This window comes from Gopherus flavomarginatus, chromosome 3 (assembly GCF_025201925.1).
Source record: "Gopherus flavomarginatus isolate rGopFla2 chromosome 3, rGopFla2.mat.asm, whole genome shotgun sequence".
In the NCBI taxonomy this organism is placed as follows: Eukaryota; Metazoa; Chordata; order Testudines; family Testudinidae; genus Gopherus; species Gopherus flavomarginatus.
The window spans coordinates 71870061-71896675 of NC_066619.1; the positions used below are offsets into that span (position 1 = coordinate 71870061).

At 44.5% G+C, this 26615-nt stretch overlaps 1 protein-coding gene across 4 annotated transcripts in view; it reads right to left on the bottom strand.

Annotated features, from left to right (window-relative positions):
- Positions 1-12239, bottom strand: part of EPB41L4A (erythrocyte membrane protein band 4.1 like 4A) — a 207696-nt gene extending 195457 nt beyond the window's left edge. For 3 of the 4 annotated variants that reach the window (XM_050945784.1, XM_050945783.1, XM_050945781.1), the window contains exons 1-2: positions 12059-12239; positions 11342-11743 (exon numbers count right to left, since the gene is read on the bottom strand). In XM_050945784.1, coding sequence (XP_050801741.1) covers positions 11342-11440 — 99 coding nt within the window. In that variant the 5' untranslated portion in view covers positions 11441-11743; positions 12059-12239. Of the gene's footprint in view, positions 1-11341; positions 11744-11881; positions 11926-12058 lie in introns of those variants that run through there. The other variant, XM_050945782.1, reaches the window with a different exon arrangement.
- Between the last annotated feature and the right edge of the window lie 14376 nt (positions 12240-26615).

Genomic DNA, 26615 nt, shown 5'->3' on the forward strand with positions numbered 1-26615 from the left:
GGTAGTGGTGGTTGGAGACTCTCTGCTGAGGGGGACGGAGACACCCATCTGTCGCCCTGACCGTTCATCTCGGGAGGTATGCTGCCTGCCAGGGGCCCGTATCCGAGATGTTACAGAGGCATTGTTGAGGATTATCCGGCCTTCTGACTACTACCCTATGCTACTCATCCATGTGGGCACAAATGATACTGCGAGATGTGACACTGAGCAGATCAAGAGTGACTACAGGGCTCTGGGAGTACGGGTTAAGGAGTTTGGAGCGCAGGTGGTATTCTCTTCGATTCTTCCTGTTGAAGGTAGGGGTCCGGGCAGAGACAGATGCATCGTGGAGGTGAATGCCTGGCTGCGAAGATGGTGTCGCCAGGAGGGCTTTGGCTTCCTCGACCACGGGATGCTATTTGAGGAAGGACTGCTAGGAACAGATGGCGTTCACCTTTCGAAGAGGGGAAAGGCCTTGTTTGCGCACAGACTGGCTAACCTAGTAAGGAGGGCTTTAAACTAGGTTCGACGGGGACAGGTGAGCAAAGCCCACAGGTAAGTGGGGAACAAGACCTGGGAGATGGGTTGGAAACAGGAGGGAGCACGGTCTATAATGGCAGAGAGGAAGGAGGGTCAGGGCAAAGCTGGGAGGCAAGATCAAACCAGTATCTTAGATGCCTTTATACAAATGCAAGAAGTATGGGTAATAAGCAGGAAGAACTGGAAGAGCTAATAAATAAATACAACTATGACATTATTGGCATTACTGAAACTTGGTGGGATAATACACACGACTGGAATGTTGGTGTGGATGGGTATAGTTTGCTAAGGAAGGATAGACAGGGGAAAAAGGGAGGAGGTGTTGCCTTATATATTAAAAATGTACACACTTGGACTGAGGTGGAGATGGACATAGGAGACGGAAGGGTGGAGAGTCTCTGGGTTAGGCTAAAAGGGGTAAAAAACACAGGTGATGTCGTGCTGGGAGTCTACTACAGGCCACCTAATCAGGTGGAAGAGGTGGATGAGGCTTTTTTCAAACAACTAACAAAATCATCCAAAGCCCAAGATTTTGTGGTGATGGGGGACTTCAACTATCCGGATATATGTTGGGAAAATAACACCGCGGGGCACAGACTATCCAATAAGTCCCTGGACTGCATTGCAGACAACTTTTTATTTCAGAAAGTTGAAAAGCTACTAGGGGGGAAGCTTTTCTAGACTTGATTTTAACAAATAGGGAGGAACTTGTTGAGAATTTGAAAGTAGAAGGAAGCTTGGGTGAAAGTGATCATGAAATCATAGAATTTGCAATTCTAAGGAAGGGTAGAAGGGAGTACAGCAGAATAGAGACAATGGATTTCAGGAAGGTGGATTTTGGTAAGCTCAGAGAGCTGATAGGCAAGGTCCCATGGGAATTAAGACTGAGGGGAAAAACAACTGAGGAAAGTTGGCAGTTTTTCAAAGGGACGCTATTAAGGGCCCAAAAGCAAGTTATTCCGATGGTTAGGAAAGATAGAAAATGTGGCAAAAGACCACCTTGGCTTACCCTTGAGATCTTGCGTGACCTAGAAAATAAAAAGGCGTCATATAAAAAATGGAAACTAGGTCAGATCACGAAGGATGAATATAGGCGAATAACACAGGAATGCAGAGGCAAGATTAGAAAAGCAAAGGCACAAAATGAACTCAAGCTAGCTATGGGAATAAAGGGAAACAAGAAGACTTTTTATCAATACATTAGAAGCAAGAGGAAGACTAAGGACAAGGTAGGCCCACTGCTCAATGAGGAGGGGGAAACAGTAACGGGAGACTTGGAAATGGCAGAGATGCTTAATGACTTCTTTGTTTCGGTCTTCACTGAGAAGTCTGAAGGAATGTCTAGTATAGTGAATGCTTACGGGAAGAGGGTAGGTTTAGAAGAGAAAATAAGGAAAGAGCAAGTAAAAAATCACTTAGAAAAGTTAGATGCCTGCAAGTCACCAGGGCCTGATGAAATGCATCCTAGAATACTCAAGGAGTTAATAGAAGAGGTATCTGAGCCTCTAGCTATTATCTTTGGGAAATCATGGGAGACGGGGGAGATTCCAGAAGACTGGAAGGGGGCAAATATAGTGCCCATCTATAAAAAGGGAAATAAAAACAACCCAGGAAACTACAGACCAGTTAGTTTAACTTCTGTGCCAGGGAAGATAATGGAGCAGGTAATCAAAGAAATCATCTGCAAACACTTGGAAGGTGGTAAGGTGACAGGGAATAGCCAGCATGGATTTGTAAAGAACAAATCGTGTCAAACTAATCTGATAGCGTTCTTTGATAGGATAACGAGCCTTGTGGATAAGGGAGAAGCGGTGGATGTGATATACCTAGACTTTAAATAAGGCATTTGATACAGTCTCGCATGATATTCTTATAGATAAACTAGGAAAGTACAATTTAGATGGGGATACTATAAGGTGGGTGCGTAACTGGCTGGATAACCATACTCAGAGAGTAGTTGTTAATGGCTCCCAATCCTGCTGGAAAGGTATAACAAGTGGGGTTCCACAGGGGTCTGTTTTGGGACCGGTTCTGTTCAATATTTTCATCAACGATTTAGACGTTGGCATAGAAAGTACGCTTATTAAGTTTGCGGACGATACCAAACTGAGAGGGATTGCAACTGCTTTGGAGGACAGGGTCAAAATTCAAAATGATCTGGACAAATTGGAGAAATGGTCTGAGGTAAACAGGATGAAGTTCAATAAAGATAAATGCAAAGTGCTCCACTTAGGAAGGAACAATCAGTTTCACACATACAGAATGGGAAGAGACTGTCTAGGAAGGAGTATGGCAGAAAGAGATCTAGGGGTCATAGTGGACCACAAGCTAAATATGAGTCAACAGTGTGATACTGTTGCAAAAAAAGCAAACATGATTCTGGGATGCATTAACAGGTGTGTTGTAAACAAGACACGAGTCATTCTTCCACTTTACTCTGCGCTGGTTAGGCCTCAACTGGAGTATTGTGTCCAGTTCTGGGCACCGCATTTCAAGAAAGATGTGGAGAAATTGGAGAGGGTCCAGAGAAGAGCAACAAGAATGATTAAAGGTCTTGAGAACATGACCTATGAAGGAAGGCTGAAGGAATTGGGTTTGTTTAGTTTGGAAAAGAGAAGACTGAGAGGGGACATGATAGCAGTTTTCAGGTATCTAAAAGGGTGTCATCAGGAGGAGGGAGAAAACTTGTTCACCTTAGCCTCCAATGATAGAACAAGAAGCAATGGGCTTAAACTGCAGCAAGGGAGATTTAGATTGGACATTAGGAAAAAGTTCCTAACTGTCAGGGTAGTTAAACACTGGAATAGATTGCCTAGGGAAGTTGTGGAATCTCCATCTCTGGAGATATTTAAGAGTAGGTTAGATAAATGTCTATTAGGGATGGTCTAGACAGTGTTTGGTCCTGCCGTGAGGGCAGGGGTCTGGACTCGATGACCTCTTGAGGTCCCTTCCAGTCCTAGAGTCTATGAGTCTATGAGCTCTGGTGTAGACCTTTTATCCTGTGAACATTAATTAAATAGGGCAGAGGTTCTCAAACTTCATTGGACCGCAACCCCCTTCTGACAACAAAAATTATACACGACCCTGGAAAGGGAAACCAAAATCTGAGCCCGGTCGCCCTGAGAGGGGGCCAAAGCCAAAACCCAAGCCCCGCCCTCTGGGCGGGGTGGGGTGGTGGGAGGGAAGAGAGACAAAAGGCTTCAGCCCCTTGCAGGTAGCCTCAAACCTGAGGCCTGCCACTCAGAGCTGAAGCCCTCAGGCTTCAGCTCTGGCTCCGAGTGGCAGGGCTCAGACTTCAGCTTTGGTCCTGGGCTTTAGCAAGTTGTACACCAGCCCTGGCGACCCCATTAAAAAGGACTTGCCACCCACTTTGGGGTCCCGACCCACAGTTTGAGAACCGCTGAAATAGGGCTTAAGTGGAACACTGGTCTTGGGCTGGCCTAGTACATAGGGATGAATTTCACACACAGTGAATATTTTAAAAGTGTATTTCTTGTTAGCCTGAGACTTAAACCTGTTATTTAACGTAACACTGAGATTCCTGTGCTTTAGAGAAGTAGCTAATGTTCTCCTGAGATAGTAATCCTTATTACAAAGAAGACAGAAATACAAAACTGGACAGGGCTGTTTCAGAATAGTTTGATATTATTCTGAACAAATAAACCTGTTTTCTCCTGCAGAACTTCCATTCCATTTCCAAGGAAAATAAATACAGAAGAATTTCTGAGATTCTCGATATCTTTTATTACAAGATACCAGTTCTTTCTGAAATCTAATGATTGATCTGTACCACCAAGTACATTCTAAATCAGCATTTTATAATGAGTTACATAACCATAGCTTCTGATTCCTAAACCAGCAATAACAACTAAATCTACTACGGCAAAACCCGATCTGCAATAAGTAAAGCTGTGCACAGGGAAAATGACTAATTCTTAACAGAAGAATCATATACTAATATGTAATGTTTGGCAACATCTCCATAAATGATCAAAACATTGATGACATGTTTTGTGACACTAACAAATGGGCTAAACCTGTTTGAAATAAACTATTTCTAAATTACCGTTTACAAGTGTGGAAACTAGTCAAAATAACGGTATTGGGAAACCGGTTATTTCCTTTCATTAAACAACCAATTTCTAACTAATTTATAGTACAAGACTTTCAACCACCCATTTCTCAATTCATCTGTTTAATTCTAAGAAGGAAGAATGAGTTCTTTTACATGACTGTAAAGAGCCTAACTCTATCTTAGCACTATATACATAGATAATATGTGCCACGTTCACAAAGCTTGCCCTTTAAATAACTTGTATTAGATTAAGAATACATTGCTTTATGATCTCACTATATTTCTTCTCTGAACTGCATCTCTAGGCACAACGTATGACAACAAAATCAAAATGTGAATAACATGTATAAGGCTGGTTCCATTCCATGCCTTCTCCTGGTTATTTTGCCTGTTTGTACATGAAATAGCGGTCCTTAAAGCTAGACAGCCAAGCTTTTCATTTTCACATGACTGAACTCTTTTTTTAAAAATGAAGATGCAAGAGAAGAATGATGAGCTATCAGAAACAAAATAAGTTTTGGTGACTACAAGAAATATAACATTACAATGCTTCCAAATTGAGTGTGGTCCACTGTAAGGGGCATGGGAGTAGAAGTTGGAGAGTCTGGGTGCTGTTCCGGACTCTGCCATTAACTTGCTGTGTGATCTTGGCCAAGCCACTTCACCTTTCTGTGACTCAGTTTCTCCACCTGTAAAAGGGGGATAATGGTACTTTCCTTTCTTTGTTAAACACTTTGAGGTCTAAAGGTGGAAAGCGCTAATTATTATTACGTTGGGATTCAGAGCTGTAATCTTGCGAACCTCTGCTCATTTTGTTAGTCTGTAGTACAATCGCAAATCCATTCCTACAGTGAAATAACATTTATTAATACACTCCTCAGTTGTCATCATCATTATTCTGTATTCCTGACAGTCCTTGTCATTTACAGTAAACCTGCAGCCTTTACAGAAATAATGGTATTGCTTGAAGCAATAGGTAAGAACATAAGAATGACCGTACTTGGTCAGATCAATTGTCCATCTGGCTCAGTATCCTGGCCTTCAACAGTGGCCAGTGCCAGATGCTTCAGAGGGAAGGAACAAAACAGGGCCATTATCAAGTGAGGGTTAGCTCAGTGGTTTGAGCATTGGCCTGCTAAACTGAGGGTTGTCAGTTCAATCCTTGAAGGGGCCATTTAGGGATCTGGGGCAAAAATCTATCTGGTGATTGGTCCTACTTTGAGCAATGGGTTGGACTAGATGACTTCCTGAGTTCCCTTCCAACCCTGATATTCTGCAATCCATTCCCCTGTTGTCCAGTCCTAGCTTCTGGTAGTCAAAGGTTCAGGGACATCCAGAGCATGAGGATGTGTCTCTAACCATCTTGGCTAAGAGCTGTTGATTGAGCTAGCTTTCATGAACTTATCTAAGTAATTCCTTTTTGAACACAGTTATACTTTTGGCCTTCACAACATCCCCTGGTAACAAGTTCCAAACATTGGCTCCGCTTTGTGTGAAGAAGAACTTCCTAATGTTTGTTTTAAACCTGCTGCCTATTAATTTCATTGGGTGACCTCTAGTTCTTGTGTTATGTAAAGGAGTAAATAACACTTCCTTATTCACTTCTTCACACCGCTCATGATTTTACATATCTCTATCATAGACTCCTTAGTCCTCTTTTTTTTTCCTAAAATGAACAATCCCAATCTCTAATCTGTCCTCACATGGAATTTGTTCCATGCCCTTACGCATTTTTTTTTACACTTTTCTATACCTTTTCCAATTCTAATATATCTTTTTTGAGATGGGGTGAACAGAACTGCATGCACTATTCAAGGTATGGGCACATCATGGATAGATATAATGGCATTATGATATTTTCTGTCTTATCTATCCCTTTCCTTGTGGTTCCTAACATTGTTAGCTTTTTTGACAGCTACTGCACACTGAGTTTTCAGAGAACTGTCCACAATGACTCCAAGATCTCTTTCTTGACTGGTAATAGCTAATTTAGACCCCATCATCTTGTACATATAGTTGGACCTTTCCTTTTATACCATGACTGATTACTCTGCATAAGCCTTCTCAAAGGCTTTCTGAAAGTCCAAGTACACTACATCAGCAGGATCATCCTTGTCCACATGCTTGTTGACACCTGCAAAGAATTCTAATAGATCCGTGAGGCATCACTTCCCTTTACTATAGTTTCTATCAGATATATAAAGAACAGAATTATCAATTTGTCTAGTACTGAAGTTAGGCTTATTGGTCTGTAAATGCCAAGATTGTTTCTGGAGTCTTTTTTAAAAATTGGCGTTACATTAGCTATCTTCCAGTCATCTGATACAGAGGCTAACTTAAGCTGTGGGTTACATACCACAGTTAGTAATTCTCCAATTGCATATTTGACCTCTATTCATACTTCAATCTGGGACAGTTCCTTAGATGTGGAAATGTCTTGAAAAGCTGACATTTATCCTTTGAGGTATTTTCAAAAATATACATAAATACTAAATCAATGTAAATAAATATACATAAATACTAAATCAAATACACAGTTCAGATTCATTGGAAACACCACCAAATTGTCTAGGATTAACTATTATTTATAAAAAATAACTATTTTTATCAACACTTAAGAGTTTTCCCTTCTTCTTGGGCAGTTCTAGGTTTGTTAAACAGTATTTGAGACATTTCCCCCCCACGCCCACACATCATTAGACCTAATTAAAAGAATGAGTGCAGAGGAGAGGGTAGACCCAGATGGGAAGCTCAAGCGGAAGCTTTGATACAGAGCAAAAAGATAAATAGAAAGGCTTACAACCTGCATCTTATGCCAAAACAGGAATATTATCATAAAACAAAGTAAACCAAACTAATCCCTGGATCTCTAAATGTATACATACAAATAAAGTCGCTATCATGAGAAATACTTTAAATGATATAGAAGTTAAGTTAATGAGTCAGTTCAAACTTTCATCTGGTAAAACAATATTAGTAAACCTGCGTATTTCAAGGTTAAAATGTCAAATAAAAATGTATTATCAACAAAGACCTGTATTACAGATAAATAATTATTGTAAATGGAAATTCCTAGTTAGAATAAGTTAAAACAGATCATTCCTTTCATTGAACTCCATATGGCTCCAACCCTGAAAAAGATTTGCATGTGGGCCCTTATTTTCATGTGGAGCACTGATTTTAACAGGAACTATGTAGGGATAAGGACCCACACATACTAGTGCCCTTTCAGGATTGGGAGGGTCTATGAAATTACTCATAGGAAGTGAGGGAAGTTATTCGCAGAGTTCCTCTAGGCTCAGATTGGGGACCAAGATTTAATATTTGCACTAATAACCACGAAACAAAAAGCAGGAGTATGCTAACTGCTGAAACAGAAACTGGCTGAGGACAGACTATCTTATGAGAGGAGACTAAAAAGCTTGGCTTGTTTGGCACAGCAAAATGAAGGCTGAGGGGAGATACGATTGCTCTCTAAAAATACCTTGATAGAAGGGAGGGTATAAAATACCAGGAAGGGAAAAATGCTACTTAAACTAAAGGACAATGTTGGCAAAAGAATAAACCAGTGTCAGCTGGTCATGAATAAATTTAGACTGGAAATTAGAAGGACTCTGCATCAGAGGAGTCAGGAATTAGCAGGAGTGTTCTAAGCAAGATCCCAGAAGTAATTCTTCCACTTTACTCAGCACTGGTAAGGCCTCAGCTGGAATACAGTGTCAAGTTCTGGGCACCACACTTAGGAAAGATGTGGACAAACTGGAGAAAGTCCAGAGGAGAGCAACAAAAATGATTAATGGGCTAGAAAATACACGGAAAGGTTTAAAAATTGGGTTTGTTTAGTCTGGAGAAAAGAAGACGGGGGGGGGGGGCTGATAACAGTCTTCAAGTACATAAAAGGTTGTGATAAAGAAGAGGGTGATAAATTGTTCTCCTTAACCACTGAGAACAGGACAAGAAGTAATGGGCTTAAATTGCAGCAAGAGAGGTTTTGTTTAGACATTAGGAAAAACTTCCTACCTATAAGGATAGTTAAGAACTGGCACGAATTACCTAGGGAGGTTATGAAATCTCTGTCACTGAAAATTTTTAAGAAAAGATTAGACAAACCACTGTCAGCAATGGTCTAGATCAGTGGTTTTCAACCGGGGGTCCACAGACTCTGTCTAGGATTTCCAAAAGAGTTCATACCTTAAAATTTTTTAGGCATCCACAAATGAAAAAAGGTTGAAAACCACTGGTCTAGATCAGGGGTTCTCAAACTTCATTGCACCACAACCCCTTCTGACAACAGACATTACTTCATGACCCCAGGAGTGGGGACCAAAGCCTGAGCCCATCCAAGCCCCACTGCTCCTGGTACAAGGTCCAAAACCCAAGCCCCACAGCTCTGGGCAGGGGGACCAAAGCTGAAGCTCAAGAGCTTCAGTCCCAGACAGGTGGCCTGCAACCTGAGCCCTGCCACAAAGGGCTGAAGCCATTCAGCGAACCCATTCAAAAGTGGCTGCGAACCACTTTGGGGTCCTAACCCACAGTTTGAGAATTGCTGGTTTAGATAATACTTAGTTCCACCCACTGCAGGGGACTGGACTAGATGACCTGTCGAGGTCCCTTCCAGTCCTACATTTCTATGATTCTGGAACAGCATTCTGATAGGAATAATGGGGGGGAAACAACCTAATTAGTTTTAGGATGGATCTTGATAATTCTATGAACGGGATTATATAATGGGGTTGCCTGTGATAGCAGGGGACTGGACTTGATGACCCAACAGGTCCCTTCCAGTCCTGTGTTCTATGCCCTCTCTCTGTAGGATACTCCTTTTATATCTCCGAGTCCCTCTGTTCACGAGCAACCATATATGTAATTTAATATATATTATAATAAACTATATCAAAATTTTCAAAACTGCATGCCTAAATTTAGATTTCTAAATCCATATTTGAACACTGAAGTCAAATGGCACTGGAAGTTGCTTGGTATTCAACTAAATATGGATTTATTAGCCTAATTTCAGGCACCCAGTTTTGAAAATCTTGGTAACACATCTCTGTGTAATTATAGGTGGAGCTGGTAGTGCTGCCTTTGCTTAAGGTTGCCAAATACACTTCCTTCCCCTTGTGTCCCAAAGTAGTGGGACCTGCTGCCACCTGAGAAGAGCAACAAACCCCACTGAGCCAGACTGTACTCCATTCTGACTGTACTGTACTTCATTCCACACACTCCATTCTGATCTCCACGGATACCAGTTGGTGGCTCACCAATGAAGCCGTGAGCACGAGCATATACCTGGTGCAGTTCACAAACTCCCCTGAGACCTGTCCTTTCTGGGGTGAGAGGGAGACCCTGCTGTACATCTATAAAGAGTGCATCAGCCTTCTTCTGGTCCCTCCAGAACTTCTCACTGAGGTTCTAGCGGCACTTTTCCCTGCACCTCCTCATTTACACACATCCCATCAGATGCCCCACAAAGTCACAGGACCTCCTCGTCAACCTCCTTCTGGCACTGTCCTACACAGCCATCCATCACTCCAGGAGGGTGAAGCTGCAACAGGGGCTAGGGGGTGCTCTGAGACTGTGGAGCCCATTTCCATTCCCTTGTTAAGTCATGCCTCCAAGTAAAGTTGCTCTGGGTGGTGTCCATTGACTCCTTAGTCAGGTTTAGAGGAGTCATGAGCTCTGTCAGGGGTTCTCTGCCTGATATCCCTTTCCAGTTCTCTGATTTTTAACTTCTTACCTCCATCTCATCCTTGATTTTTTCATTTCTTGTCCCTAGAATTTGCTTGTGGCCTGGGTTTAATGGCTAGATAGGGCCTTTTGCTTTGGGAGGGTTTAGGTTTACCATCTCCCAGCAATCACTACAGGCACACACTTTTCAACTCCCACTCTGAATTCCCAATTTTTAACTTTTAACCTTCACTCCCATGTCTGTTTTTTCATGTATTGTCCCCAGTACTCACTTGGCAGCCTGAGTCCAAGGGCTCCTCCTGTTTGGTGGAGGGGATAGGCATCTGCCCTAGTGCCCAAAAATAGCATACACCTTTCAGCTTCTGCAGCAACTGAGGCAGGGATCTTACAGACTACAGACTTATTCACCACACAACCCTCATTAATTCTCAGACCACCAACTATTCTGTACATTGAATAAGGCACTGTGGAAAAAATAGTATATGATCATAGTTAAACATTATATCATAGGGCACATGTACAAGAGGACAAATTAAAGTTGCAAAGGCAGCCTTAATTCTAGTATTTCCTAACTCTTGAGCAATGGACTTTGAGCTCTTGGTTTTTTTACATAATAAATATCTAATACACAATGTCATGAGTCCTTCAGAACAGCTGGAATCTGTTCAAATAAGTGTATGCCATAAAATAATCCACTTAGCCTTAAAAAATTAACTCTAGCAAATCTTTTAGTAGGACCCACAATGTTAACACATGTTTTTGTGTTGAATTTCTATCACTGGAGTAACTGAGAATTAAAGTTATGGAATGATTTTCACCTTTGGGGGCTTTTTAAAAAGTATTCACTATTCAAACTTCTTTTCAGTTAACCGAGTGTTAATTAAACTACATAACCCCTTCATTTCACAGTAATTAGCAGTGAGCATTGATAACCACTCTCGAACAGCAAGTTTCCAAGCAGGATTTACTCCCCTATCGCTGAGCTTTAGACAAAGCATTTCAAACATTATTGACAAGTGCCTGTGTAACCCTAATGAAAACAATACAGCCTGTGCTTACCTTTATCCCCTGCTGTTGGGTGGTCAGGGTCAACTTGGATTCATCCAGAAGCAAAACCTCACAATAAAATTCCTCCGGGACAGCACAGAAACAACCCATTACTGCTTTGATGTCTGGGGAAATGGAAACGAGAGATAAAGGCGACCCCAAGCTCCAGAAGAGGGAGAAGCAGCACGTTTAATTAACGCTGCCGCTAATGAACAAGAAATGTATTCAGCTCAGCAGTCCCAATGCAATAGAACGATCCCAGGAGATGCAGACGTGCGGGTACTTCTTGGATGTTGGAAAGCTGAGTATCCAGTTGCTGCAAAGATGGTGAGCTAAACACCAAGGAACAACTCCCTGGACATTCTGCAAAAGTCTTCAGCAAGGCCGGGGGTGTTAGAAGCTCCTTCCGCTGCCCTGTGGGAAAGAAAAATCACATTGCAATGGGCCAGGAGCGCGCAGTCCCGGGCCAGGTCCCACCTGCCAAGGTACAGCAGGGTGTCAGTCTCCTCTCTGTTCTTTAAACCCTGTATCAGCACCCACTGTTCTCCGTACCTGTTCTCACCGTGTCTCCGGGTTAATCATTTGCCACATTCCCACTCCCACCCCATTTCTGAGGCTGCTCTTTTGTGCAGAACGAGAGCACAGCAAGGCAGGGGAGAGCCACAGACTCCCCCCTTATCCCCTCCCCTGCTTTACGGGGGTGGGGGGAGCGAAAGGGGGGCGAGTTACCTAGGCGAAAAGGAGAACCGCTGGCGGGCAGCTCATGTCGTGGGGCCATGTGCAGAAGTACCCCGCTTCGCTTCTCCGCCCGGCCCAGCCGGCTCTCGCCTTCCGGCCCCTCCTCCTAGTGAGCAGAGCGGAGAGCGGCCCAGCGCCGCCACCCTACTGCTGCTGTTCCCCTGCGTCCTGTGCGCCGCACGTGCGAGCTGCCGCTGAGACTTCGGGGCGCCCTTCGCGCAGCAGCTCTGTCCTTAGGGCTCCCTTAGCGCCCCCAGGGCCAGAGAGCGCCTCACACACTGGGCGGGCGCGGCTCCACCTGCCCCGGCAGCCGCCCGCACTCGGATTCTGCAAAGCCCAAGTGGCAAGGGGGCGCCGCGGCCGCCTCTCCCCCGCGCCTGCCGCAGCGACTTGCCCTGCTCTCCTCGGCTCGCGTCCCAGCAGCAGCATATCCCGGGGGCTGGAGGAGCAGCCTCCCCAGGAGCGCGTCCCTGCCGGCCGGCCCGGGACTGGAGCAGCCGCCGCCGCGTCAGCCCTCCAGCAGCATCGCGGTGCCCGCTGGGGCTGGGGGCTGCCGCCGGGGAGCAGCGAGCGCCCCTCCACGTTGTGGCCAGATCCGCCGGCAGCCGCCGCTCTCTGCCCCTTTCCAGTGCCGGCTGCTGGCCGTGGTTCAGCTGTGTCCGTCTCCAGGGGCGATGGTGCCGGCTGGTGCCGGGAGGGAGGGGCAGTAGGGCGGCTGCTCTAGCCCCTGAGTTACGGGCGCAGCCTCTCCTCCCTTCGGTCGCCCGGCCCGGCCCTAGCAGTGCCGGGCGCTGAGGCAGCAGTGACACCTGCTGGGCCAGCGTTTCACGCGCCTCTCTCCCCGGGCTGCAGCCGCGGCCCGCGTGCAGGTGCAACGGAGCTAGCTCGGCCCCTGCCTGCAGGCAGCGCGCACCGGCACTGGACTCGGGTAGCGATTGCACAGCTGGTCCGCGGCAGGGCCGCCCGGGCAGGGGCTGCTCAAGCGCCGCAGGCAGGTTGCCTTCGGCGGCTTGCCTGCCTGAGGTCCCCAGTCCCGCGGATTCGGCGGCACGCCTGCGGGAGGTCCGCCAAAGCCACGGAACCAGCGGATCCCCCGCGGGCAAGCCGCGGAAGGCAACCTACCTGCCGCCCTCCCGGCGACAGGCAGAGCACCCCCCCTCCGGTGTGCCGCCTCAAGCACGCGCTGGCGTGCTGGTGCCTGGAGCCGCCCCTGCGCGGGGGGAGGGGGCAAGTGGGGCAATTTGCCCCGGGCGCAGCAGAGACCCCCACAAGAGTTTTTCGGAGCCCCTGGAGCAGGATCCTTCACTTGCTCTGGGGACCCTGGAAAACTCTCGCGGGGCCGGGCCGGGACCCCAGAGCTTCTTCCGCTCTGGGACCCGCCACCGAAGTGCCCCAAAGACCCATGGGGGGGGGTCCTTCCGCCCTGGGACCCACCGCCGAAGACCGCAGGCCCCCTGAATCCTCTGGAGGGCCCTGGTCCACAGCGGCTTTGGAAAACCAGCCTGAGGGATGGTCCTTGGGGGGCGTGAGGGGGGGATCCTAGATTGCCTCCATCCTGCGGAAATGGGTAGTGGGTGGAGCAGGGTGGGTTTTTTAACCTCACAAAACTTCCATGAGGTTCAGATCCCACCCAGTGCTGGTGCAGTTGGAGGGGGGTGAATAAAAGCTACCTGTTTGAGCCCATCTTGCCTGGGGATATCATGGAGCTCCGGGGTTTCTACTGATTGATGAATATGAAATGCAAGATAAAAAATAAAGGTCCTGCCCTATGGCACTGGCTGAAGAAGTTTTTTCCGGTTTAAAAGTAGTTTTGTCAGGTGGAAGTGATCTGGTATGTACTGCCTTTAGTTCAAAAGCTTTTCATACTGAAGAAGCATGAGCTGATAGAAATTAGGAATTGTATTGCAATATTTATTTAGTAGCCAAAATTGAGAGGAAAGTCTAGTGTCTTAATTATCACACATTTATATTCACTTGTCCCCTCTGTTCTTTTGTACTCAAGCAGGTGACTATGGCCCTGAGTCTGCAAACAGCTGTGCATGCGCTTACCTTTGCACACCTATGTAGGTCAATTGACGTGAAAGGGACTACTGAGTGGGTAAAAGGTCAGTTGTCAAACGATACTGGTTAAGATCCATACCATGCACAGAGAGTGACGGTCCATTAGTAAGGATGCTAGCCTGGGTTTGGGAGAACTAGGTGCCATTCCCTGCTTTGCCACAGATTTCCTGTGTGACCGTGGGCAGAGCCCTTAGGCAACTGCCTAGGGCAGCAAATTTTGGAACTTTTCCCATCTCTTTCCATGGTCAGCGGTGGTGCTGGAGGATGAGGCTGACAAGGCTGCCCGTGTGAGAGGTTTCCTGACAGCTGGGGCTCTTGAGGAGCAGGAAGCAGCCCTCTGCCAGGCTGCTGGGGAGGCACCCTGCCTCCAACATGGGTAAGATCACAGCCATAACTCAGGCACTGAGCAGTTCAGGGCTCCTCCTGGTGGCATGAGTACTGCCAGGGCTTTGGCCACAAGCAGAGCTACCCACCCGGCTTCATCTCCACACTCAGCCTGTACCTGCTACTATGTGCCCAGCACCCAGGGACCCTGCTGCTGCCCCAGTCACTTGCCACCACTCTAGATTCACACTGTGACTGCTCCATGCTATGTTCACAACTGCAGGATCATCCATAAGAAAGGGGGGGTATGTGGTTGCAGGAGTTGCTGGGACCAGGCAGGGGGTGCAGACCATGTGGGGGCTGGGCTGAGGCTGTAGAGGACAAGGGGCCAGGCAGAAGGAATGGGATGAGGGTGTGGAGTTCCAGGGGATGCCCATGTCTGGTTTTGGTTGAGCTGAGCAGCTGGTTCTAGTGGTGGAGTAGGCTAGGGGAGGTTTTCAGGTCTCTGCCCTGAATTTCTAAGGAGATGGGGTGGGGATAGGGGCAACACACTGAAGTTGTGCCTAGGGCGGCACAGATTGTCTTGAGCAGCCTCTTCTCTGCTTGGCCAAGTCAAAGAGTATCAGTTCCCCACCTGTAAGAAGAATAGTACTTCACAGGAGTGTTGTGAGGATAAAAATTGTGAGAGATCCAGATACTATATGGTACCACAGGCCATATAAGCTAGACAGAGTGCTACATATCCTCATTAACTCAGTGTATTATTTTCAGTTACCAGAAACTTTTTGACTAGGTTACAAACACTGAAGACATGAAAAAGCTGAAACAAACTGAGAACATTCCCAAACTTTGCTGTCCCTGGACTAGACATTCCAAAACATGTAACCTGGATGAGTTATTTTCTTACATTGGTGGGCAGCAGCAATTTCTTTCAGGTCCATATAAATCACACAGTACACACCAGGTGCAGTTCTTGGTATATTCCGGTAATGGACAGTTTTCCAGGACAGGAATATCTGGTTCCTGTCTATTCTGCTCAGTCTGTCTATCTCTAGGTATTTACATCAGGCTCATCTCCCTGGTATCTGATCACCTAAGGGCTAGTTTTAATTACTATATATGTATTTATTCCCATATCAGCTATCAATGATTGATGAGCAAGCAGGTTGGTTCAGTGAACTAAGTATTAGGTTTGAAACCCTTGAAGGGTAATTCTGATGACTCATTTCCAGGTCACAACCCACCCACTGAGAAGTCCTAAACTCACTAATAACAGGTTCTGCATTGGCTGATATTTTAAAAAGAACCTTAAGTTATTCATCTTCACATTTTCAATATCACTAGAAAACTGAGCTTTTTATTCCACAAGAAAAAAATGGTATAAATTCAGTATTACTACATCACGTGTATTTTTTACTTTTGGTTGCCTTTGGAAGGCTATTAGCATTTCTTTTGCTGTGGATGGTGCAAAGAGAAGAGAGGAAAAATTTAATATGTTTTTGTTTCATACCCATCTTCCCAGCTACCAGACTGGGATTTTCCTGGAATTTAAATCTCTCATGAAAGGTTAGAGATGAAATCTAAATTCAAATTTTTTTTTGAGAAGGTTAGCTGAAAAAATACCATCAAAGAAAAGAAAGAAAACCCAACCCTTAGAGCCTATTCCAAAAAACACAGGCTCCTACCACCTCACGTAAGAAGCATCTCCATTACCTTCCTTAGTTTTATGGGTTACATCCTTGGTAGGTCAGCAGCCAGAGAGTGACTGCCTTGTCTGTGACCAGACAATTACCTGCCAGCTGAGTGTGTTGGAGATCTAATTATAATGATTGATCCAGCCACAGGGGATCAGAGAGAACTTATTCAGAGCTGTGAGTACAGCCTAGAAGAACAGGAGTACTTGGGGCACCTTAGAGACTAATAAATTGATTTGAGCATGAACTTTCGTGGGCTACAGCCCACTTCATTGGATGCATGTAGTGGAAAATACAGTAGGAAGATAGATAGATATACACACAGAGAACATGAAACAATGGGTGTTACCATACACACTCTGACAGAGAGTGATCTGTTAAGGTGAGCTATTACCAGCAGGAGAGAAAAAAAAATGTGTAGTGGTAATCAAAATGGTCCATTTGCAGCTGTTGACAAGAAGTTGAGGGCAGGGGTATAAACATGGGGAAATAGTTTTACTTTGTGTAATGATCCATCCACTCCCAGTCTTTATTCAAGCCTAATTTAATGGTGTCCATTTTGAAAATTAATTCCAATTCAGCAGTCTCTTTTTGGAGTCTGTTTCTGAAGTTTTTTGTTGTAATATTGTAACTTTTAGGTCTGTAAGTGAGTGACCAGAGAGGTTGAAGTGTTCTCCAACTGGTTTTTGAATGTTACCATTCCTGACATCTGATTTGTATCCATTTGTTCTTTTACGTAGAGACTGTCCAGTTTGGCCAATGTACAGAGGTCAAGATTTATAACATTCAAAAACCAGTCGGGAGAGGACTTCAGTGTAGCCCAAGAGAGGTGGAAGAATTATTAGTTTGGCTATTTCTTTAGACTTACATTTGGATGTTTGTTAGTCTGGAAGAGGATTGAATTTGTAAGTGACCTGGCTGGAGGGCCAGGCTACCGAAGACACAGTTAGGGACAGGCCATAATGAGTACCAAGGAAGGGCTCAGCAGGGAGCACAAGATGTAAAGCCCCTTGCAATGCCACAACTTGCTGCCAGGGAGTGTTTATGGGAGGGAGAAACTGCTTACAGTAACATAATCAACTACTTAAGTACATCTAATATTCCATCCAGGAGAAGAAAGTATTACACACATACACTATACACTTTCCTCATTCGGGCAAAGCTCTTTCCTCAAACAGCTGGGTTTTACAGGAATTCATGTGTAACATTTGATCACCAGTTATAATTTAATGATTGCACAGATTTGACACTTACACTATCAGGTGTTCTGCACTAACCACTGGACCAAACTACTAAAGGAAGTAGTGGATTCTCCATCTCTTGGAGTCTTCAAGTCAAGTCTGGTTGCCTTTCTGGAAGATGTGCTTTAATCAAACAAGTAATTGGGCTCAATCCTGGAGTAAGTGGATTAAAAATAATAGCTTGTGATATTCAGGAGGTTGGATTAGATGATTAATTGGTCCTTTCTGGCCTTCAAATCTATGAATCTATGCACACCATATAAACTTCATAGCTGTCAGAAGACAGAATTTCTTTTGCACAGACACAGGTCCTAACATTTAAGCTAATCAAGAACCTCCATTACCTGTAGCAGTATTAGGATTTATAGCCTCTTTATGGGTGCACTAGAGGTGAGGTAATCTCTAGAATTTAAGCAGGAATCCAGGACTGACATTCTCATCAATATAGGGAAATGCAATACGCAATGCATTGCAATATCAACATCCTATTATTATTATTATTCAATTCTACCTTTCACAATACTTTCTACTAATCAGCACTTTAAGTACATATCGTAAATTTTACTTTTAAGTATTAAGAAACATGTATCTGTAGGAAATTAGGCCTGGTATTTTGTCCCTTTAACCAGTACAATTGCATGTTGTTAGAAATGTTTTGAAAAAAGAAAACTAGCAATAGTAAAAAATTTACCATAACAGAGTTTCAATTACTTGTGATCTGAAAGTATTATAATTATAAATAAAAGGTGCTCCAGTCTAAAAACCCACTAGAAAATCATCAAACTAAAAATTTCAGAATTACAGCTCAGAATAGGAGCCAAAGGGAAGACTGAAATAGGAATGACAATAAAACATTCTGCAACATTTTACACTATTACAGAAAGTCTTTGGAAAGTTATCTTCTGTTACTGCACCAATCCTATGACTGAAAGGACCACTTTGTGCCTCCATAATAATTTTTATATTGTTGTGGTCAAATTAAATGAATAGTCCATTGTGAATATAGTTCCCCAGTCCAAATATGGTATGTTAGTAGAAATACTTCCTCCAGACTAGGGGTCCAAGTTTCACAGGTTTGAAGGTTGCTTACCCTATGTTGCCTCAGTGAAGGATATCTAAAATGTCTTTTTGTTCCCCTTGTATTACACAAAGTCCATTGTCTCTGTGTCAAGAGCCAGGATCAGGTTGCCAACGTTCTAAACACACAAAACTGAACACCCTAGCCCTGCCACTTTATGAGGCCACACCCCCTGCTCTCTACATTCCCCCTCCCTCAGTGGCTCGCTTTCCCCCATCCTCACTCACTTTCACTGGGGGGTTGGGCTGTGGGAGTGAATGAGAGCTCTGGCGGGGAATGTGGGCTCTGGGATGGCGCTGGGGATGAGGGGTTTGAGGCTCCAGGCTGGGGCCAAGGGATTCCGAGTGCAGGACGGGGCTGTGGGTTGAGGCAGGGTGCAGGAGATGGTACGGACTCTGGGATGAGGGTGTGGACTCTGTGGTGGGGCTGCGGATGAGGAGTTTGGGGTGCAAGAAAGGGCTTAGGGTCAGAGCACGGGCTTACCTTGGGTGGCTCCCAATCAGCTGGGCTAAGGCAGGCTCCCTGCCTGTCCTGGCTCCGCACTGCACCCCGGAAGCAGCCAGCAGGTCCAGCTCCTAGGCAGGGGGACCAATAGGCTCTGTGCCCTGCTCTCGCCTGCAAGCACCACCACCCCAACTCCTATTGGCCATGGTTCCCAACCAATGGGAGTGTGGAGCCGGTGCTCAGGGCAAGGGCAGCATGTGGAGCCCCGTGGCCTCCCTGCCTAGAAGCTAGACCTACTGGCCGCATCCAGGATGCAGCATGGTTCCAGGACAGGTAGGGAGCCTGCATTAGCCCTGCAGCTCTGCCGACCAGACTTTTAATGGCCCCGTCAGCGGTGCTGACCAGAGCCACCACAGTCCCTTTTGGACCGCTCATTCTGGTCAAAAACCGGACATCTGGCAGCCCTAAGCCAGGAAAACTTCCTGGGAGTGCAGACTCTGTCCCCCAGTGTGCTCAAACTGCCACTTGTTAGCTTGATTGTTCCGTTTACCTTGTATGTAAACGTACTTTCATTGTTCTCTGTCTTACAAAGCTTGACGCAGACAGGTAAATCCACATTCCTGTGTCCAAGGCAGGCTGGTTTATCAATTCTCTCCACAACATGTTTTAGGAACATATTTCCAGCACACATACATAACTCTTTATACACCACCCATACATGCATCACACAGTGATATTCATGACCAGCGTGTGACAAGCTTTCATAGAAACCTTACTCAATGCACTTTTCTAGTACAATAATATTGTATAAAATCAGTTGATTCAATTGCTTATTCTTTGGGGTTCAGACCCCTTTTTGTCCCTAGGGTGTCTATACTTTGTCATACACACAGAAGACAAAAATTATAGCAATTGGAAGACAAGAGGAAGCAGTAAAGATCAAACTCAGACAAAAGAACTAGAACAAGTATAAAAATGTGTGCATCTTGGAGGACTAATATCGGAGAATGGGAATTGTGAGGATGACATAGAATTGGACTTGTTGCTACTGCATTTGGAAAACTCTGCAAGATTTGGAAGGCTAAGAACATTTTGATAATTGTGAAAATCAGCATATATGAGACAGCTATCATGCCAATTCTGCTGTAAGGGTAGGAATGCTGGAGTATGAGGAAAGCCAATTAACAAAAGATTTTGACTGCAGAAATGAACTGACTGAAGGGAACACCAAGTTTCAAGATTGCAGAAACAATGCAATTGCAGAAAATTTAAGTAAGACGATTACAATGGTTTGGATATGTGTCAAGAACGAACCCCGAAAGAATGCCATACATAGCGATCTTGCACTCTAGTATGGAAACTAGAAACAAAGGAAGACTGAGGATGCATTGGATAGACACCGTGAAGAATGAGATAGAACAAAAAGTTTTAAAGATGAATGAAGCCATGAAGCTGCTTCAAGATAGAAAATGGTAGAAAGAGATCTTTCAGCCCCCTTGTCACTCTTGAGTTGACAGATGGGAATCAAAGAAGTCTATCCTATTAATTGTGGTCCATACCAATAGAAGATAAGCCATTGTCTCTGAAGTAAATTTATCAGGCAGTTACCTCTAAATTGTTCCATTAGGATTGTCAGGCAGCAAGTTTGAACCTATAAATAATTAGCTATACTTAGAGCAGCAGGAAGATCCAAGCTATCATAAGGCTTTCTGTTGCTTCCTGGATAGTATGGATTCCACAACAGCTTTGCTTCCATGTGGTTACCACTTCTGATTGAATGTGTGGAGGGGAATTCTGTGTGAGATACTGTTAATGGGGTTCCTTGGGCATCTTCTCCCAATCAGCAGAGGCCCAACTCTCTGGTGCACCTGCAGAGGGGCTGCTATGGAATTAATGGAAGGGTCAGAACATGCTATGGAACTACCACTTCACCATCCTCCACATGTGGAGTTCGAGCTCTATTTGATTTGGGTCCCCATTTATACAAGTAGCAGAGGGCTCTATATTTAGAAACTGTACAGCAAACGCTGTCAAGCACACAATCTGGAGTACTTTGCATCTTCCACCAAAAGACTTCCAAGAGCCCTACTCATCAGTTACAGCCCATTAGAGGTTTGGCCTTCACAAGGGAAATGAAGTAAGTTTGTTTCTTCAGAATTATGCTGCTCTGCTTCAGCATGCCCCTACCTGCCCATATTCCACTGCTGCATGTATCTGCCCTCAGACATTTACAGTCTTTGAAGAGAGAAACTCCAGATGACATTTAATAAGCCATTGAGAGGTACACTTATTGTTACCCAACCCATCCCCAAAGAGAACTGAAATGGGCAAGAGAACAAGAATTGCTTCATCACACTGATTTTCGTGTGCAGAGACTGAGGGTAAATATGTGAGAGGTATGCAAGTACTTGTTCTTCTGTTTTTATTGGCAATTATTCCTACTTGAAAACACAATCCACATTCAGTTCATTACATCTCTGGATGAAACCTGCAACTGTTTAAAATGTGGACAAGATAAAGATTGCATCTTAGAATGTTTTGGACCATACATTCTGCTACTGTGTAAGAAATGTGTATGCACAAGTTGGATATCTTACAGTATTTCATGTGCCTGTGAAATGGCATGCCATGGTATTTTTTATTACACTTATGAAATGGCCTTTTACTGTATATGTACTTTATAAGAAACTGATCAAAACATTTCACATATATGAAAAAAACTTAGGCAAAGAACAGTTCAGCCACATGAAGCCACGATCATTAGAACAACTGTTAAAGTTTAGAAAAGTCCAAGTTAATCATTTAAATGATCAATGGGGATAACTTGGCACCCCTTTGTGGTTTTAAAAAACACCTATAGGAGCTCTGAATTGAATTGGGATCAAGTTAGTTAATTTTCTTTCTGGTTTACATAACCATTTGAGGTCCTGAAAACACACACACACACATCTAAATGGCTAATGCTTTTTAAAGTCTCTCTCTTTTGCTATATCACACCTCTTGTGACAGCTCTTAAACAGTTCTTTAAAAAGTAGGCGTGTGAAAATTTTGAGAAAATAGCAGAAAACACACTACCAAAAACCCCCTTAAAACACCCCACTAATTGAAAACTATAAGGTTTAAAAATCAGCCCCCGCAGCATCCATTTACTTTTGCATTTAACAACTAATCTTTATATTTACAACAACAACTTTGAGAGTTCACTCAAGCTGTTCTCATACATGTGAAGTGGTTTTACAGTGCCTCTGGTAAATGATTCTGGACATAGTCCAGCATTTCTCAAATGCAGTTACTGTTGCTGCATGTGGCCACCAGTGGCTTTTCTTGTGGCCACAGCCTCCTGGGCAGTGATTTGGGGGGATAGCAGCAAAGCCACAAACGCCAGAGGAGCAGGCAGCCAGTGGGAGTTCCCCACCTTCCTAGGGGTGGTGGGGTTCAGGCTTCCAGCTTCAGCTCTGGAGTGATGGGCTCTGTCCTCTGGCCACACAGCAGCGGGCTCCATCCTACAGCTGTGGGGCTTTGGGTTCTGGCACCAGCCCCGGGCTCTTGACAACATCGCCCTTAGACCCTGCTGCCTTCCCTGGCCCTCCACTGTCTCCCTTCCCACCTCCCCATCCAGAGCTTAATTTGTCTTCCGGTTTACTAGAGCTGAGTAAGTCTTGTGAAAAGTGGTATTTTTATGTTTGTTAATATCTCTTTTCACTGACTTCTAGCTATCAAGTCTGCTGCTGTGAAAAGTGATATTAACAAACATACAAATATCACTTTTCACAGAAGCAGACTTACTAGCTAGCAAGTCACAAAAAAGCACCCAACAAAAAAATAAGACAAGAACATGCAAAACACCTTATTTGTGTTTCTATTCTGTTTAGATCCACTAAAGAATACAGACAAGCATCATTTTTATTAGGACTGCAAAACCCCCTATATAAATTACCTATTTACCTACCTGATTTGGACCTACATATGTGCGTATTTATTTATTTTCCTATGGTTAATTAAGAATTTTAGGAAAAATTGTCAGAGTGGCCATCAGCAAGAGGTTTTTTTTGTGTGAGAACCTGACATAGACCATCCCTTATGAAAAAAATTGTGAAGAACCAGATGATCTTGATGTTCAGCTTCTCCTGCAAAGAGTGTACATATTTTTGGATAGTGACGATAATTAAATGTTGAAATATAGTGAGCCACCTGACACCAAGACAAAAAGACAGATGCAGATTTTTATTGAAATTACAACTTCTGTGGGATTTGAATTCATTGTTTTTGAACTATAAGACAAATATCCTCTCCACTGAAATAAACAGACTTTGCATAATATCCATGAAAATTTAGAAGTAACACTTTTGCCTTCAGAGGAAGCCCATTTTTTTCCATGAACGCTAAATAAAGGAGCAGATTGTCCCATTTCTGAGAGTGGAAGGGAGATGGATTGGGTGGATCCAGGCTAGAAGTCCAGAAAGGCATGAAGGAGTACCAATTCCACAGTATCATCCCACTTTCCCTTGTTTAGGAACAGTGTTGCCCTGAAACTTTCAAGATCTTGAAGACCTGCTACTATACCCACTGCTTAATTTATAATGAAAGAAGTGCCAGGGCTCAAGCAATTTTTTTTTACACTCATAACTGATATAGCAAGCCCAGAGGTGCCATGGATATGAACTGCTAAGCTAGACATGCTGGGGCTCGGCCCTGGCAAGTCCTAGTACAAATTAAGCACTGGTTATATTATCCCAAGAGACTAGACAATCCATGATAGGAAAAGAACGTCTTGCAATCAGGTGGGTGGTAGTTGCTCGTGGGTGTTACTTGCCTAGGATCCCTTTCATTCTGGTGATAGTCCATGCCCTCTTGAGCTGGCTATGAACCATGAACAACTGCAATCATTGACATGGTAGTATTTTGCATTGTATCCTTTCACTATTCAAGTGTAACACTACTCACAAATAGTATCTGAACGTGGACTTCCTCCCAAGAAGATGAAGGTATTGCTATCAAGAGAGATAGACCTAGGCCCTGCTTCTTAGAGGGATGTATGAGTTTGAGCATGGGCGGCTGGTGAACCGGCCACTGGGGGACATTAGCCCTCCCTCTCCCCTTCTGCCCCTCCTCCCCTGCAGGAGCCCAAAGCACCCTCACTGTGGCCATCAGCACCCCCCTCCCCAGTCCCAGGCCATCTGAGCACCCAGAGCACCAGGTACCCGCAGTGCCCCCAGCCCTGGAGCACTGGGTGAGTGATGTGCTTGCAGCACCCCCAAGCCCCAGAGTGCTGGGTGGGCAGAGTGGTCCCAGCACTCTGAGTGCTAGGCAGCACAGTGCAGACCCAGCTGCAACCACCCGGGATCCTGGGGATAGCCCCAGACCCAGTCAGCCTGGACCACGGAAGAACAGGAACTGCAGGAGGGAGCCTGGGTAGAGCCATGCCAGGCTGTTTGGGGAAGCTCAGCCTTCCCCCGGTACCTATGATACTCGCTGCCCATGTGTGTGGGTATACTGGTCTTTCAGTGAGCCTGAAAAAAGAACCTGTAGCCCAGACACACTACAGCTCAATGAATAATCTGGGAGGAGACCTTGACAAGCCAGATATGGCCTGCGAGAATTTTGGGTTAATTCCCAGCAAGAATTCAGTCAGCTCAGGGAAGCACTCATCTGGAAGTTAATTAAATGCAGCTGCGCACATTAAAGAGGAGTGGCTTGCACCTGGAAGAGAGGAAAACTGCGTGTGTGCAGATAGGGCAGGAAGCTCTGTGGCAACAGAATTATTCTGTTTGCATATTTGTTTTAGAGTTTATTAACTCCGTATTTCCAACCCCAACCATTCAAAAAATCATGAGTCTGGATTCCCAAAATCATAATATTTACTTAAAAATCATGAGATTTAAAGAGAAATTATAAATTTGGGGAGAAGGTTTGCCTTCTGTTTCTTGAACATGTAAATCACGTTTTCAATATTTCCTCTGCAATCACAAAGGCTAGAAACATTTTTTTTTAATGAAAGTGAGATTCTTATGTAATTACTTGATTCCAAGAGCTGGGACATTAAGAAAAACATTACTGTGAGATTCATGATTAAATTATCACAGCTGACAACAATAACTGTTCAGATGTATACTAAAGTATGTAATCTACAACTATCTTTAGAAGTAATGCAGTCAGTGACTTTTGTCAAGTTTGTTATCTTGGTTAGCCAGAATTCCTGAAATCACCGACTGAGAATTTTTGCATTTAAAACTGTCTCCTGTGAACTGTCTCACGCTAGCTATGTCTTAGCCCTACCACAGGTGGACAGAAAATGGAAAGTAATGACAAGCAGAGATCTGGGGAATGTCACTAAACAAAGGCCACCATAACGGTATCCATAGAAAAACAGAGGAAGAACGATTTGTGCCCAGTGACCCCACATGTATCTGGAGATATTAGGAGAAAGCCAGTGTTTTGTCCTGGGATTTGTAGCTGCCTGTAGACCCTGACCACCAGAGGGAGTTGCCATTTAGCATGTAAGACAATGAAATTGATAACAGGCCGGCTGAACACACATGCACCTCAGGGACCTTCTCCAACAAAGCCCATCACATGCTGATGTGCTACCCTCCCTACCATGAGAGCTCTCCATGAGTTTGCCCTTCTGCATGATTCCCTGGCCAGCCCTCTCCCCTGTACATTCAGAGTCAGATCTGACTCAGGGCAGTGCTGCAAGCTGATGGCTGTGGATCTCCTTCTGCCTCTTGTAGTGGAGGTAAACACCACATTGTGTTTGGTAGGGATGAGAAAAGACACTGGATTGACACTGTATGATGGTGGAGAGAGGCTGAGGGAGTTGGATGGACAGGGAGAAAGAGAAGGAAACTGTGGAGGAAAAAGTGATGAAAAGGATGACTTATATAATATATAGAGGACAAGAGTATAGTGACAAAAGGGAAGCGCAAGAAATAAGATAGGAGTTGAGCAGGAGAGAAGTTTTATCTTTTCTAAAGGAGCTGGGCCTTCCACATTGGGTAGAAAATACAACACTGGGACTGGGACATAGACACAAAAACAAAGTGCTGTTAGGGGACCAGAGAGCAAATACTGTTTTCTCTCACCTTGCTCTTGAATAAGCAGAGAGTGGTGCAGCATTATGGTGAAGGAGGACTGAGTACTCTCTTCTCTCCATTGCCTGCTGCCAAAAGTCCTCCCATGCACACCTCCCTGATTCCACCAAAATCATCCTCAGCTTCTCTCTTCTCCCACCACAAGCATCCAAGCTTTTTACTTTGAAAATCTGGTTTCTCCCACTCAGCCCAATGTGTGTGGTGCTCGTGGGCAGTGCAAATGATGCTTGTGTGGATAGTGCAAACTGCTTCATTCTCACGTCAACTGCTAGTCATTTTTAATTAAAAATTGTTGGTGTGGCAAATGCCATGTCATATTATCTCTCTCTTGAAACCCCATACAAATGTTTATTCTAAAAACTATACAAAATGAAATAACTGAACAGCAAAACAAAGAAGATATGAAGAATGAAAAAATATTGAATCAACATATTACACCGCATTCTCAGCCTTGGTCCTGCCAAGCTTCCTGCACCAGGTCCAGAATTCCAGAGGACCATCTTCCATACAAAACTCAAAATGAGAGAACCTCATGGAAGACTAAGGCACCTCCTTGATGGCAAACAGATATGGCAGCATTTTGTGCCAGTTGCAGTATTCAGCTGTGACAAACTT